The sequence below is a fragment of the Ictidomys tridecemlineatus genome, chromosome X (assembly GCF_052094955.1).
Source record: "Ictidomys tridecemlineatus isolate mIctTri1 chromosome X, mIctTri1.hap1, whole genome shotgun sequence".
Lineage (NCBI taxonomy): Eukaryota > Metazoa > Chordata > Mammalia > Rodentia > Sciuridae > Ictidomys > Ictidomys tridecemlineatus.
The window spans coordinates 3,034,553-3,051,594 of NC_135493.1; the positions used below are offsets into that span (position 1 = coordinate 3,034,553).

General features: G+C 34.7%; 1 protein-coding gene and 1 long non-coding RNA gene across 7 annotated transcripts in view; one reads left to right on the forward strand and one right to left on the reverse strand.

Annotated features, from left to right (window-relative positions):
- Gabra3 (gamma-aminobutyric acid type A receptor subunit alpha3) overlaps positions 1–17,042 on the forward strand; it is a 213,235-nt gene that overhangs the window by 80,224 nt on the left and 115,969 nt on the right. For 2 of the 6 annotated variants that reach the window (XM_040286798.2, XM_021735399.3), the window contains exons 2-3: positions 6,400–6,439; positions 10,358–10,523. In XM_040286798.2, coding sequence (XP_040142732.1) covers positions 10,384–10,523 — 140 coding nt within the window. In that variant the 5' untranslated portion in view covers positions 6,400–6,439; positions 10,358–10,383. Of the gene's footprint in view, positions 1–3,326; positions 3,378–6,399; positions 6,440–8,904; positions 8,925–10,357; positions 10,524–17,042 lie in introns of those variants that run through there. The other 4 variants (XM_040286804.2, XM_005338506.4, XM_021735402.3 and 1 more) reach the window with 3 other exon arrangements.
- LOC144371665 (uncharacterized) overlaps positions 1–17,042 on the reverse strand; it is a 181,876-nt gene that overhangs the window by 49,814 nt on the left and 115,020 nt on the right. The gene's annotated exons all lie outside the window — the stretch shown is intronic.

Sequence of the window (17,042 nt, forward strand, 5' to 3'; positions counted from 1 at the left end):
GGTCAATTGGTAGTTCAATTTTAAGTTTTCTAAGGAATCTCTATACCACTTTTCAGAGTGATTGCACCAATTTGCAGTCCCACTAGCAATGTATGTGTTTACCTTTTCCCCCACATTTTCGCCAACATTTATTGTTATTTGCATTCTTGATAATTGCCATTCTGATTGGAGTGAGATGAAATTTCAGTGTAGTTTTAATTTCATTTCTCTAATTGCTAGAATTAGGATTTAAAGGCTCAGTTAATCATAAACAATTCAGCAAAGTAGTTGTTTGTGTTTTCATGTGTTTGTTGACCATTTGTATTTCTTCTGTGAAGTGCGTTCCTTTTCCTTTAACTATTTGGGTTATTTATTTGTTTTTGGTGTGAAGTTTTTTGAATTCTTTGTATATCTTGTATATTAATGCTCCATCTGAGATGCAGGTAGCAAAGATTTTCTTCCATTCAGTAGGCTCTCTCTTCACATTCTTGATTGTTTCCTTTGCTGTGAAGAAGCTTTTTAGTTTGATACCATCCTATTTATTGATTCTTGACTTTACTTCTTGCACTTTAGGGGTCTTGTTGTGGAATTTGGTTCCTAAGTTGACATGATGGAGAGTTGGTCCTACTTTTTCTCCTAGTAGGTGAAGAGTCTCTGGTCTAGTGCCTACATCCTTGATCCACTTTGAGGTGGGTTTTGTGCAGGGTGAGAGAGGTTGATTTCATTTTGCTCCATATGGATTGCCAGTTTTTCCAGCACTATTTGTTGAATAAGCTATCTTTTTTTCTGATATATTTTTTGGTATGCTTGTCTAGTATGAAATAATTGTATTTATGTGGGTTTATCTCTCTCTCCTTTATTTTGCACAATTGGTTTTCATGTCTGTTTTTGTGCCTATGCCATGCTGCCTTTTTTTTTTTTTTAACTGTAGCTCTGCAATATAATTTAAGGTCTCGTATTGTGATGCCTCTGCTTCACTTTTCTTGCTGAGGATTGCTTTGGCTATTCTATGCCTCTTATTTTTCCAGATGAATTTCATGACTTCTTTTTTCTATTTCTATGAATAATGTCATTAAAATTTTTGTAGGAATTGCATTTAATCTGTATAGTACCTTTAGTAGTATGGCCATTTTGAAAATATTAATTCTGCCTATCCAAGAATGTAAGAGATCATTCCATTTTCTAAGGCTCTCTTTAATTTTCATCTTTACTGTTACTGTTCTGTAGTTTTCATTGTAGAAGTCTTTCGCCTCTTTTGTTACATTAATACCCATGTATTTAATTTTTCAAGGCTATTATGAATGGATAATTTTCCTGATTTATCTTTCAGTTGATTCATCCTTGGTGTATAGAAATGCAATTGATTTATTGGTGTTAATTTTATATCCTGCTACTTTGCTGAAGTTGTTTATGATTAACTGAGCCTTTAATTCATTTATATGTCTTATGTTTGCTGATTTATCTGTATTTGAAACTATCATTTAAATTTTTTTATTTCTCCTTTTTTAATTTTTCTTTTTTATTTCTTATTTTTTATTTGTTCTCATTAGTTATACGTGACAGTAGAATATATTTTGACAAATTATACATATATGGAGTATAACTTCTCATTCTTCTGGATCTACATGATATAGATTTACATTGGTTCTTATTTTGATAGTTTTTTAATTATTCAAGTTTTTCTCTTCATCTAGTGTAGAAGATATAAGATTGTTTTTCTTTGTATTTAGTGTAGGTCAAGTAATACATATACTATCCAAAATTCTTTTTATTTCTAGAAGTGTATATATATAAAATCTTTTTAGACACTGGAGTTTTGTCTTTTTTCCATTAGTCTTGATAATCAAATTTCTCTCTGCCCACTGTTTTCTATTGTTATCTGTCCCTTTTAATGAAAAATTGAAAGAAGATATAATTTCTATTATATTTTTATACTTTGTTTTTGATCATATTTCTTTGTTTTGGTTATTTTTAGATACACATGACAGTAGGGTGTGTTTTGACATATTATACATACATGGAGTGCATCCCAATTCATGTGGTATATATACACAATGGAATATTACTCAGCCAAAAAGAAGAATGAAATTATGGCATTTGCCAGTAAATGGACGGAACTGGAAACTGTCATGCTAAGTGAAATAAGCCAGTCCCCCAACACCAAAGGCCAAATGTTCTTTCTAATATATGAATGCCAACTCTTTTGTATCACATTAATTCGATATAAGGGAACCTCAAATTTAGAAGTATTCATCTAGAAATCCTCAACAAGGATCAGATTAGACATGAAAGCAAGTGTAGTATTTCTAGGAATTCAAAGAATTCATGGAATTCAAAGAATTTAAGTGAAGGAGTTTCTGGTCAATGTTATCAAACTAAATAAATAATTCATTACTCAGTCAAAAGTGTATTATTTACTCTTCAGATATTAAAATGCTTTCTGTTTTTTATCTTATTGATTTCTAGTTTCATTCCATTATGATCTGATAGGATGGAGGCAACTATGTCTATTTTCCTTTTGTATTTGCTCAGTCTTGCTTTGTGCTCTAAAATATGATTTATTTTAGACAAAGCTCCATGTGCTGCTGAGAAGAAAGTAAATTCAATTTTCAATGAATGAAATAGTATATAGATGTTGGTTAGTCCATTTGATTAGTAGTATTTATTTTTTAGTTCTGAATAATCTTTCCTTAGTTTATGTCTGGATGACCTTTCTAATGGTAAGAGAGGTTTGTTGAAATCACCCAGTGTTATTGTATTGTGGTGTATTTGATTCTTTAAATTGTGAAGGATTTGTTTCATATATAGGTTAACCAACATTTGGAGCATAGATATTTATAATCATCATATTTTTTTGTTGGATATTTTCTCTCAAATGAAGAAACTAAGCTAAAATAAGGGAAGAAGAAGAGGAATTATCCCATGGAAATAGAAGGGTGATTAGTGGAGTAAAGGGAAGAGATTGAGGGGCAGGCATGAGTGAATGCTAAAGGGAATAACAGTGGAATAAAATTGACCAAATTATGCTCTGTACATACATGCATATATCACAGTGAATTTAACCTTTATACATATCCATAAAAAAGTAATTAAATAGAAGGAAGATCAAGGAGTAGAAGAAGGGAAATAGGGGGAGGGAGGAGGAGAGGGAAAGAGAAAGTACTCAGAACTGAAGAGGAACAAATTATATTCCAAGCATGCATGGTAATGTCAAAATTATCCCCACTATTATGTATAACTGCAATGCCCTAATAAAAACATAAAAAAGGAAATAAAGAAGTTTAACCTAGTGGATTCTCTAAAGCATAGTTTATTATTTTATAGGTGATCATTCATATAGCAGTTTCAGTGAAACAGAGAAGGAGGCAGAAGGCAGTTTATGAAAGAATGAATAGAAGGTAAATATGGTGGAGTAAACAATTTTATATCACTAGTTCAAGAGTCTTGATTGTTTTAGTCAGCTTTTTTTGGCACCGTGACTAAAAGACCTGACAAGAACAATTTTAGAGTAAAGAAAAGTTTATTTTGGGCTTCATGATTTCAGAGGTCTAAGTCCACAGATGGTGGACTCCATTTCCTGGGGCTTGAGGTGAGGCAGAACATAAGAGTGGAAGAATGTGGTGGAGGGAAACAGCTCAGGATATGATGACCAGGAAACAGAAAGCACTCTGCTCACCAGACAAAATATGTACCCTAAAGTTACACCCCAGGGATTCACCTCCCCCAGCCACACACAACTTTAGTCACCACTTAGTTAATCCCATCAGGTGATTAATTAACTGATTAGGTTAAGTCTCTCATGACCCAATCGTTAAACCTTTTAACTCTCTTGCATTGTCCCACACATGAGCTTTTGGGGGACATGTCACATCTAACACATAACATTGATTAATAAAGGAATGATAAAAGATCATAGCTAGAAAGTAGCTATTATTGTCTGCTGTTGGTGGTTTTCCTCTCCTGATCATCTTGACTCTTTGCCAAAAAAGAATGTAGGTGACTTGACAGAAATGACAAAAGTTTGGCACAATTAATAATAATAGGGAAGAATGCTAGTTTATGATGAATCAAAAGATCATTGAATATTACTCAATGATTTTGTTGTGCTACATATGGAGTTACACTATGTGAAGAAGTGTCTTTGACATAAAGCCAAATTTGTTTAAGCCAAAAATACATAATGTTTTCTGTCAAGAAACTGCAGGCAGAGAAGCATTTGTTTTCCATAAAATGAAGGATTGGATGGGCATGGAGGAAAGATTTAAAAGGGAAGAATAGTCTTGAAAATAGATCTCTGAAAAGGAAAGGATGGCAGATTGTATAGGTATGAACTCAGAAAAGCATTTTCTCTTTTTCTGCAGCAAACATTTTCATTAGGTAGCTATCATGTGCCTGGCACTGCTCTGCAACCTCTGCACTAATGAAACATAGCTAATGAGACAAGTAGACCATGAACAAATAAATGTGCAGTGTAATTTTAGGTAGTTAAATATCCTATAACAAAACTTAATAATTTATTTAAAACTGCACAGTTTTAAATAAAGGAGATCAGAGAAGATGTATCTGAATTGGTATATGGGAATAGAATCCTGAAGATAGTGAAGAAACGAGTCAATCTGATATATGGAGAAAAAAATTTACCAAAGAAGGAGGAGCAAGTGTGATGTCCCTAAACCTGGAGCCTTGGGTGTTTACAGGGAGTATCAGGATACAACTATGAGTTGGTATGAAAAGAGGAAAGGAAGAGTGGAAAGATAGGAGTTTTGAGAGGTAGCTAGTGGTCAAATCAACTAGATTCTTAAGATCATCTCAGGTACTCTGTATCCAATGAAAATCCATTGGGAAAAATTGGAAAAGAGATGATATAATCTGACTTATATTTTTAAAAATCTCACTTCAGTTGCTGTTCAGAGAATGGATTATAAAGGGGAAAATGTGTAAGCACAGAGACAAGGTAGACCATTGTCTTAGTCTATTTTCTGTCGCTAAAATACAACACCTGAGGTTGAATAACCCTAAAAGAAAGAAGCTTATTGTGGCACATGATTCTGGAGCCAGTGAAGTCCAATAGCTAGGCATCAGTATCTGCTTAGCTTCTGATAAAGGTCTCATGCTGCTTAAGCTCTTAGTAGAAAGTAGAATTCATGTGCAGAAAGGAGAGAACATGAAAAGTATACTTGCTTTATAATGACTTGCTATTATGATAACTAAACCACCCTGTGAGAGTGAAAAATCACTCAAAGAGAAAGGCTTGAATTTCTGGGGACTACATCTGTGATAACCCAAACATCTTTCTCTAGGGCCCACCTCCTAAAACTATCACAATGGGGACCAAGCCTCAACATGAATTTTGGTGGCTACAAACCATATTCAAAGCATAGCAGGCATTTATTGGAGTCATGAGGCTGGGAGATGATATTGTGTACCCAACACCTTAGGAGCGATGAAGAATGAGTGAAGTAGATTTTGCATATGTTCTAAAGTCAACAGAATGATAATTTGGATATAGGGTATAAAACAGAAATTTTGAGGTATGTATGTGGATTGGACAATAGGTGGATTTGAAATATGAGAGATAAATCCTAGGTCTATTGTTCTTCTGTTTCTTTGTAGATTCCATTTTTTTTTGCTTTTTTACTGCTATATTTCCAGCACTTAGGATGGTGTCTGGTATATATTATTCCATAAGTTTTGAATGAATTAATAGAAAGTAATTTCAGTGGAGTTATAAGTGAAAATACTTGATTGGTGTAGATGGTATTAGAGGATGATTAGGGAGGAAGCTGAAGTAGTGATATAGAAAATTACTGAAATGAAGCTGAGAAAGTGGGAAAGAGTTGGAGGGCAATGTCATGTCAAGGGAGAAATTTTTTTTCTTTTTGACAATGGATGATATTACATTGTTTTTATACTGCAGGGAATGAGCCACTAGAGAACAATACTGACAAGTGTGGGAGAGATATAACAGGAATAATATCCTTCAGCATGGAACGGGGAGTAGGATCCAGGGCATATGTGGGTGGGCTAGTGTTAAACAGGATCACAGAGGCTTTTGATAATAGAGGGAAGGTAGAATATACGGCTGAGATTCAGGTAGGTTGGTATAATTGATATGATGTAGATGGAGGCATTGTTTTCTGATTGCTTTTGTTTTTCTTGATAAAACAAGCAAAGCCTTTTGATGAGAGTCTGGGAGAAGAAATATTGGAGATTTAAGCAGAGAAAAGAAATTTAGAATTATTGTATCAGAGAGTGGGAGAGTAAATTGGTTAAGCAAATATAAAAGATCCTGGGACATTAGAAGTATGTTGAAAACCTAGAGAGGGCACTCAGGCATAATTATGAATTTTCCTCTAGTTAGATTCAAGTGCTTGTTTGCTGGTAAAGGGTTGAATTTAACAAGAATTTATGTTTTCCCAGGCAGCTACAACAGAGTAAGAGAGAAGCAAGTGTGTTTAAGGTACGTACTGGAGAATGATTATACTGATTTTAATCATGGTCTCTGTGTGTAATCCAAGAAGGATAAGAAAGTTAAAGAGAACACAAAGGTGATGATGTATAATTCAAAGGTTATATTCAAAGGATCAGAGATATTGGAGCAGGAGACAGAAGAATCGATAGTATGAAGGTACTCCATAAAATGATTTGGAAAGATGTGATCAGAGAGTCATTTTCCTTAGGAATGGATGACTAGATTAGGGCAGAGCTGAGGCTCACTGTAGAGCACAGTACCTCGAAAACTCCAGATATTGGCCTTCTCAGAACTTTGCATGCACACACTCATCCCAAGTATTGTTTCCCAGATGCTATAAAATAAACTCTTTTATTCCTTCCCCCAAGTTTATAACCAGAATTTCATCTAAGTCCATATAAATGCACCAAGGTTTAAAGTACTGCTCATTCTTAAAAGATTTTGTAGTCAATTACTTACAATCCTTAACATACCATATAGAAATTTGAAATTGAAAAAGTTGACACAACATTATGATCTATACAATATTTAATTTTAATAACAAATCCAATAGAAGAACTGGCTGTATCTGTACCTTGTACATAGCAGGTGCTCAAATATTCATGATAAGATACATTTGTACTTGGACAGGATGTAACAGAAGAAGTAGGTCCTTCCCTAGGCATTTTATATATATATATATATATTATCTTATTTAAGTTTTATAGTCTCTATGTTATTATCCCCATTTTAATTGAATAAAGAGGTCTTTAAAGCCTAAAACAACTAGTATTTGGTAATTTCTTATACACTCTTGGTCTGGCAGGTTCCAAAGTCCATCATATATTCAATCCTTTATACCATTTTACTTTGTTTAGGGTTATGTCTTTGCCATAGTAACATTCACTTGTTATTTTTAAAGTACCCATTATTTGTTAAGCACTTTTGTTTTGGTACCAGGGATTGAACTCAGGGGCACTCAACTACTGAGCCACATCCTCAGCCCCATTTTGTATTTTATTTAGAGACAGGGTCTCACTGAGTTGCTTAGCACCTTGCTTTTGCTGAGGTTGGCTTTGAACTCGCAATCCTTCTGCCTCAGCCTCTTGAGACAATGGGATTACAGACATGAGCCACTGTGACTGGCTTGTTAAGCACTCTTCTATGAAAGTTCTGTATCTACAGATTCAGACAACCATAAATTGGAAATATTCAAAGAAATTATGTCTCTGGACTATATCCAAACTTTTCCTCTTGTCATTCCCTAAACAATACAGTATAACAATCATTCGCATAAAATTTACATTGTATTAGGTATTATATGTAATCTGGAGAAGATTTGCAGTATACTAGAGGATATACATAGGTTGTATGTGAATATTTCACCATTTTATAAAAGGCACTTGAACATCTGCAGATTTTGGTTTAGGGAGATGTGTCTTAGAATATCACACAGATACCAAGGGACAACTGCATATATTCTTGTCCCCATTTAAATATTTCACTAGGGAAGCATACAATAACAAAAATACATAATATATATATATTAGAAGTGCAAATGAAGAAAATAGAGCAAGCAAATATGTAGAAATTATTAGGGAAATTTTACAAAGGGTGGCTAGAGAAGGCCTCAATGCAAAGGTGTTATTTGAATTAAAACCTGAAGGAAGTGGAGGAACAAACTATCTGGAAGTTAGATGGATGAAAATTCTAGGTAGAGTCTCTAGCAAGTGCAAATGTCCAGAATAATCAATGAGCAGCAAGGAAGCCACAGTGGCCAGAATGGAGTGCTAATAGGAGATAAAGTTAGCCAGCTATTTGGGGATGAGTTCATCTAGGGCCTTGTAGATCCCAGTGAAGCTTTTGAAATGGGAAGGCATTGGAGGATTTTGAGAAATTGAAAAGACATGATCTGATATAACAATTTGAAAGTGTACTCTGGCTGCTTTTTGTAGAATCGAAGTAAGGAGAATAAGGGCAGAGACAACAAGCTAAATTAGAAAGCTTTTACAATAATCTTGAAAAGAGACAACAAGCCAGATGATATTGGAGGAGGTAAGGAGCAGTGGTTGTTACCTGGATATGTTTCCTTTTGAATGGAATATCAATTGGGGCTTACTGATACATTGTATGTAGGGTATAAGAGTAACAGAGGAGTCAAGATTGATATCAAAGCTTTACTCTGAGCAAGTGGAAGGGTGGAATTACTATTAATTGAGGTGGGACAGACTGCAAGAGGCCCATTGATGCTGTGTGTGGGGGGGCTGTATGTGAATATCTGAGACTCAGGTTTGAACATGCTAGGTCTAACATTTGAGTTGTTATAAGTTTTCTCCTGGAGAACAGGTACAGATATGGATTCTAGAAGAGATGGAGGTAGAAGAGATCGATTCTGAGATGGAGGTGTTAATTTTCAATTTTTCAATTTTATGTATGATATTTTCTCTTTCTTTGTTCCTTGTCCTCTCTATTAGCTCTCGAGTAGGGTGAATAGGTAGAGTAACCATTTGCTAATTTGCCTGTGCAATCATATGTTATGTGACTTGAGTATGTGTCATGGTTATGTGTTCATATATCATGAATAATCCATTCAGACATCGTGATTATCTGAAACTGCCTAAGGTTTGTCTCATTCTGTTTCATAGCCATTCTGCTCCTGCTACAGTCATCTGCTGCTGTGCCACAGTTGGTTGTAAGCTCCTATAATGTTGGTGTTTTCCATGTATTGTACTTATATAAACATACACCATAGCTGTCTATACTGGTGGTGTGCTTTAGGTTATTCACAGTGACTTTTAAACAATTATTAGGTTTTACTTTCTTCTCATGCATCATGGTTGTTTGACTATTTATGTAATTACATGATATTCCTTTCCTGTAATTTTTAGTTTATTCACCATGGATGTTTTCACTATAGTTGTGTATCCAAATATTATAGATAATTATTTACTCACGGTAGTCATTGATACCCCACTTTCATTTGTATCTTGCCTCTCTGCTCCTGTGAAAATTTTTGACTGTGTCTGCCTGCTTATGGACCATGATATTCTGTTCTGCGTCATGGTAGTCTACTCTCACAGTAGGACCATTTTCTCTTAAACTATGTCTCTTAAGGATAAATAAATCAAATACCTCTTTGCATGAATCAACTTATATCCAGCTATATGAGCACTTTATTTTGTTTGAAAGCACTGTATCACAGTTTTCAGTTTATGCACTATGATCATTTGAAACATCACAAAGTTTGTTATAATGATTTATGTATCTATTTGTGTAAAGTCTATCTCTGCATTTATTGATGGTTGTCTGAACATATACCAATAGACATATTCATTTAATGGTAATAGCTGATCATATGTAACATATCTCTGCTTCAGCCTCTTAAACTGCTGGTTTTACAGGTGTGTGCTACCTTACCTGGCAAGTCTCCATGTCTTAATATGCCAGAAGTTCTATATTATTACACTGTTAACTAAAGGAAAAGCCTTTGTGACACTAAAGGTCAAGTGGCATTAGGAGAAATAAAATAAAGATGTGAGAGACCATTTTAAGCTCTTGGAGTATAAGGGGTAATTGAGGCTAAGAGAAGTTCTGGAAGTTACTTCATCATAGAGGAAGACAAGGAAAGAGATGGAAATATATGTTAAGTTTCTTGATTTTTGATCTAGAATTCTTTATACTATCCTATGTATCCTTTTTTTGATGAGCTCTGGTATATTCAGAAAAAGTGTCCTATATTGGTGTGGATTTTGGTAGCACTGATGAGCTGGGGGAAGGAGGATATCAGGTTAAGCATTCTGTAACTGGATACTAGAAGAGTTAAATGGTTCCAATAGAGCTGAATACATTTTAATCTGTTTCCCCCTCCCTCCCTTTCTTTTCTACCCTTTTGTCCATTCCCCTTTCCTTGTATTGTGGATTTCACAGGTCTCTCCAAGTTAGTACCTGAGAAGATGATGATCACACATATGTGTCATTTCTACATTACCAGACTTGGGCTTCTTTTTCTGATTAATATTCTCCCTGGAACGACTGGCCAAGGGGAATCAAGACGACAAGAACCTGGGGACTTTGTAAAGCAAGATATTGGCGGGTAAGAATACTTAAGGTTTGGGGCAAAAGAAGAATTTGATAAATGCTTACCTCACATTTCAGAGTTTTCCTCAGATGAACCAAATACTCTGGTTTCTGATATATTACATTGTATTTGAGAGAAAAAATCATCAGCTCAGAATCTCAAGATAAAAAGAGACCTCAAAGTCGGGCTCAGTGGTGCATGCCTGTAATCCCAGTGGCTCCAGAGGTTGAGACAGAAGGATCATGAGTTCAAAGCCAGCCTCAGCAATGGTGAGGCACTAAGCAATTCAGTGAGACCCTGTCTCTAAATAAAATACAAAATAGGGCTGGGGATGTGGCTCAGTGGTTGTGTGCCCCTGGTACCCCTCTCCCACAAAAAGAGACCTCAAAGATCTTCCTAGGCAGGTCCGTAGCTCATGTTGAATCCCCTCTGTGATATCTTAAAAGCAGTTGTCTCCAGCTTTTGCTATTCATTTTATCTCTTCTCTCATAAATCTTCAAACTACACCTTTTTTTCGGTTTGGTGCATTAACATTTAAAAATGATAAGGAATCTCTCATCTTAAACTTAAAAATTTTCTCTACAGATAGCCCCTGTAGTGTTTGTCTTTACTTTCATGCTTATTGAAGAAGTGATCTGTTTTATTGCTTCTACTTGCCTCTTATCCATTCCTCCACCCACCACTATCTTTTTTTTGTTTCATAAAATAAAACTTAAGGAGAGAAGTATACATAAAATATACACATATAGTATGATGTTCTTTGACTTCAGAGACAGAATTCCTGGGTACTTAGATTATATTCTCTAGAAGCAGGGCATGACAGAAATATTCATTTTAAAATTTATTTATTTGTTCTTTTTAATTACACATGACAGTAGAGTGTATTTTGACATATCATGCATACATGGAGTAAAATTTCCCATTCCTGTGGTTGTACATGATGCAGCATTTTACTGGTTGTGTATTCATACAAGAACATAGGAAAGTTATGTCCAATTCATTCTACTGTCTTTGTTAATTACATCTGATGGAAGGAAGTATTCTTGAGCAAAGGATTTATTAAGAGAATACTCACAGCAGAAAACTGTAAGAAAGTAAGGCAACAAGATAGGGAAATGGGTAAAGTTAAGCAAAAGTGTGATTTCATGTGAATTATAGCCTCAATTTGACAATACAAGGAGATAGGAATCATAAATGGAATAGTCGTACCTTGAGACAAGGAGCCAAGACTTTTGTAGCCTCACCTCAATTGCTCATCATACTTTCATCTCACCCTCCATTTCTGACTTCTCTTGAACATCATATTTCTATATTCAACATTTTATTAGGTATGTCCACTTGATTATTCCACAAAATCCTTAAAATAAGCATGTCCAAAGTAGTCTCATCATTTCCATCTCCCTCACCATAAAGAACAAACACAACAAAACAAAAACATATCCCTTTTTCCATTTTCCCTATTTTAGTCAGTGTTGCCATCATGCACTCTGTTGCTTGAGCCAGAAACTTAGAATTATTTTTGCCAATTTTGTATCCTTCACTCTCCAGTTTGAATCAATTGCTCTGATCTGTTATTTCTACCCTGTGTGTGCCTTGAATGCACCCATTTTCCCACTACTAGTTTAATTCACTTGTACCATGGCAAGAGCCTCTATTTGGTTGTAATTCTTGCCCCCATCTAATCCTACTCTATAGCCAGTTTCCTTCTGTCATGCATGCTAAGTTATACCAAACCTATTTACATCCCTTTAATGGTATCTTATTTTTTGTAGAATAAAGTAAAAACTCCTTTTATAATTTTATAAAGCCCACTATGGTCCAGCTTCTATCTATCTACCTTATTAGCCATATTTAGTTAGTCCTCCTGCCACCAAACTCTGTTCTTCAGCCATTGTTGAACTTCTTTTAGACTAAAATCCTATATGTTTTAATCAGCTTTTTCCTTGTTGTGAGCAACAAACCTGACAAGAACAATGTAGATGGAGAAAAGTTTATTTTGGCTGAGGGTTTCAGAGGTTCTGTCCAGTTTCAGTTCCCTCCATTGCTCTGGGCCTGAGGTGAGGCACAGCATCATGGTGGAAGGGTGTGGTGGAGGAAAGCAGCTCAGGACATGGCAACCAGGAATCAGAGAGAAAACTTCTCACCAGGGACAAAATATATAAACTCCAAAGTCATGCCCCCACTGACCTACTTCCTCTAGCTTCACCCTACCTGCCTACAGTTATAGCACAGTTAATCCATATGATTGAATTAATGTGCCAATTACTTTATACCTCTCATAATGTAAATATTTCACCTCTGAAAATTCTTGCATTGTCTCACATATGAGATTTTTGGAAATACCTCATATCTAAAACATAACACAAGGGGATATAATTACTAATAACACCTTAAGCTTAAAATATTCCAGTATTACACAGGATATTTCATTCCTTCCTAGTGAACTTTGTTTGTTTGTTTTACATTTGATTATAGTCCCATTTTCTTAGAAACATGCATCTTGAAATATAACTGTTTGAATTATTTTTAAGAATTACTGATGTACTCTGATTCTTTCAATCTTTTATCAGGATTTTTACAGTAATCTCTGGGGCTTAGAACTACAGAACTGGACTTAAATATCCATTTAAGTCTTGGCATATGAGTCTCTTTGTTTCTCCCAAGATGGGAAGTTGAAACTAGACCTTTATTATTAACTCCTCATGGGTATGATTTCATTGGACCATGCTAAATGTTCTAAATAAGGTAGAAGTTCTAAATAAACAAATCTTACTTTAAGGGTTAAGTTCTTCTAAAATTTTAAACTTTTCTAAAAATATGTTGCATATTTTCTTATAAACCTAAACAAAGATTATGAGCACAGTAGTCCCTTTTCTTGGTGATTTTTGATTCTTATAAAGAACATTCATTATATTAATTCTTTATCTGCTTTTTCAATTTTTATCACCATCCTCACTGCTAGTTGTTGCCTTTCCTATTTACATTATTTTGTTTACATCCTGCTAATGCTTTGGAAACCAAATAGCCCAAACCTTTTAGCAATTATGCTAAATAAGAAGCCAAGAGATCCTTCCTGCAAAAGCAGAATGAAGTGCTTGATTTTAATACCAGGGCATAATGATTGCATAGACTAATTTATGCTATGTGTGTGTGTGAATAGGTCATAATAAATCCCGCTATTATGTATAATTATAATGGACAATATTTTTTGAAAAAGAAACATTTTTTATATTCAAGGTTTGGAAGGATGAGACTACTAAAAAGTTGTCTTAGAATATTAGGGTTGGCACTTTATTTGTATCTACTAGAAAAAAAAAGGAGCCAACTCAACTTTAAAATGTATAGTATATGTGAAAGTTCTGATACTTAAAGGAGCTTCTGTTTCCTTTTGCTTGTTTTCATACCATATTAAATATGCCTTTGTATGTTGAAAAAAAATCCATGTGCTTCCTTACTTTATTCATCTTTACTAGTTCATTCTATTAAATAATCTAGCTTGGTTGTCCCTGAAGTTCTAACAACCAACAATGGTTTATCAATGTGCTAAATACAATGGTTCTCAGTGTTTGGTATGGGTAAGCAAGAAGCAAGAAGTACAGGCTTCACACTTGAAGATTGTGATTTAGAAGTTCTGAGAATAGTACCTAAAATCTTCATTTAATCAAATTCTCCAGATGATTTTAATGTAAGAAAATTTTGGTTAATACTTGGGACTATAGTTTCTATTTTCAAACAACTAATACTGTAGATAGGGATATGAGATTCTGGATCTTTAGAGCAACAGAGATGGAAAGACCTATAGATAGTATCTATAATCTTATCTTCATTTTATAATTTTTTAAAGTTGTAGATGGACACCATTCATATCTCTCTCTCTCTCTCTCTCTCTCTCTCTCTCTCTCTCTCTCTCTCTCTTTCTTGTGCTGAGAATTGAACCCAGGGTGTCACACTTGCAAAGCAAGTGCTCTACCACTGAGCTACAGCCCCAGCCCCTGATCTTTAATTTTTACATGAAGAAACTGAGGTTCAGAAATACAAATTAACTTTCTAAAGATCATACAGTTACATAATAGTAGAAACAGGTCTAAAACACCATTCTGATTTTGAGTACCACATTCTTTCTTTAAAATTTTATTTTAAATTTCTTTATTTGAATTTGTTATACATAACAGCAGAATGAATTACAATTCATAGTACACATATAGAGCACAGTTTTTTATGTCTCTGGGTGTATACAAAGTAAGTCACACCATTTGTGTCTTCATACATGTACTTAGGGTAATGATGTCCATGTCATTCCACCATCTTTCCTACTCCCATTCCCCCTTCCCCTCCCTACATTTTGCCCTATCCAAAGTTCCTCCATTCATCCTATGCTCCCACCACATCCCCATTATGGATCAGCATCCTCATAACAGAGAAAACATTCGGCCTTTTTTGGGGGGAGATTGGTTGACTTCACTTATCATAATATATTCCAACTCCATCCATTCACCTGAAAATGCCATGATTTTATTCTCTTTTATTGCTGAGTAATATTCCATTGGGTATATATACCACATTTTATCCATTAATTTACTGAAGGGCATCTAGGTTGGTTCCACAATTTAGCTATTGTGAGTTGTGCTGCTAAAAACATTGATGTGGCTTTGTCACTGTACTATGCAGTTTTTAAGTCCTTTGGGTATAAACTGAGAAGTGAGATAGCTGGGTCAAATGGTGGTTCCATTCTCAGTTTTCCAAGGAATCTCCATACTACTTTCTATATTCATTGCACCAATTTACAGTCCTACAAGCAAAGTATGAGTGTGTTTTTCCCCTGACATCCTCACCAACACTTGCTGTTGTTTGTATTCTTGATAGCTGCCATTTTGACTGGAGTGAGATGAAATCTTAGTAGTTTTGATTTGCATTTCTCTAATTGCTAGCAATATTCAACATTTTTTTCATATATTTGTTGATTGATTGTATATCGTCTTCTGAGAAGTGACTGTTTAGTTCTTGGCCCATTTACTGATTGGGTTGTTTGATTTTTGGTGTTTAACTTTTTGAATTCTTTATATATCCTAGAGATTACTGCTCTATCTGATGTGCATGTGGTAAAAATTTGCTTCCATTCTGTAGGCTTTCTATTCATCTCACTGTTTCTTTTGCCAAGGAGAAGCTTTCCAGTTTGAATCCATCCCATTTATTGATTCTTGATTTTATTTCTTGTGCTATAGAAGTCTTAATAATGAAGTAGGGGTCTAATCCGACATAATGAAGATTTGGGCCTATTTTTTCTTCTATTAGGCACAAGGTCTCTGTTTAATTTCTAGTTCCCTAATCCACTTTGAATTGATTTTAGTGCATGGTGAGAGATACGGGCTTAATTTCATTTTGCTGCATATGGATTTTCAGTTTTCCCAGCACCATTTGTTGAAGAGGCTATCTTTTCTCCAATGTATGTTTTTTGGTTCCCTTGTCTAGTATGAGATAACTGTATTTATGTGGGTTTGTCTTTGTGTCTTCTATTCTGAACCATTGATCTACAAGTCTATTTTGGTGCTAATACTGTGCTGTTTTTGTTATTATTGCTCTATAGTTTAGTTTAAGGTCTGGTATAGAGGATTCTACCTGCTTCACTCTTCTTGCTGAGGATTTCTTTGGCTGTTCTGGGTCTCTTATTTTTCCAGATGAATTTCATGATTGCTTTTTATATTTCTATGAGGAATGTCATTGGGATTGTGATTAGGAATGCAATGAATCTGTAGAGTGCTTTTGGTGGTATGGTCATTTTGACAGTATTAATTCTGCCTATGCAAGAACAAGGGAGATTTTTCCATCTTCTAAGGTCTTCTTTAATTTCTTTAGTGTTCTGTAGTCTTCATTGTAGAATTCTTTCACCTCTTTGATTTTGTTGATTCCCAAGTATTTTATTTTATTTTGAGGTTATTGTAAATGAAGTGTTTTTCCTAGTTTCTCTTTCAGAGGATTTGTCACTGATGTACAGAATTGCCTTTGATTTATGGGTGTTGATTTTGTATCCTGCTACTTCACTGAATCCATTTATTAATTCTAGAAGTTTTCTGGTGGAATTGTTTTGATCCTCTATGTATAGAATTATGTCATCAGCAAATAGTGATAGTTGATTTCTTGTTTTCCTATCTATATTCCTTTAATATCTTTCCTCTGTCTAATTGCTCTGGCTAGAGTTTCAAAAACTATGTTAAATAGAAGTGGTGAAAGAGATCATAATTGTCTTGTTCCAGTTTTTAGAGGGAATATTGGCCTTGAGCTTAGCTTAGGTAGCTCTAACAAGGTTGAGATATGTTCCTGTTATCTCTAGTTTTTTTCTAGTGTTTTGCACATCAAGAGGTGCTGTATTTTGTCAAATGCTTGTTCTACAATTGTTGAGATGATCATATGATTCTTATCTTTAAGTCTACTGATGTGATGAATTACATTTATTGATTTCTGTATGTTGAACCAACTGTGCATCCCTGGGATGAACCTCACTTCATAGTGGTGCACTATCTTTTAAACATGTTTTTG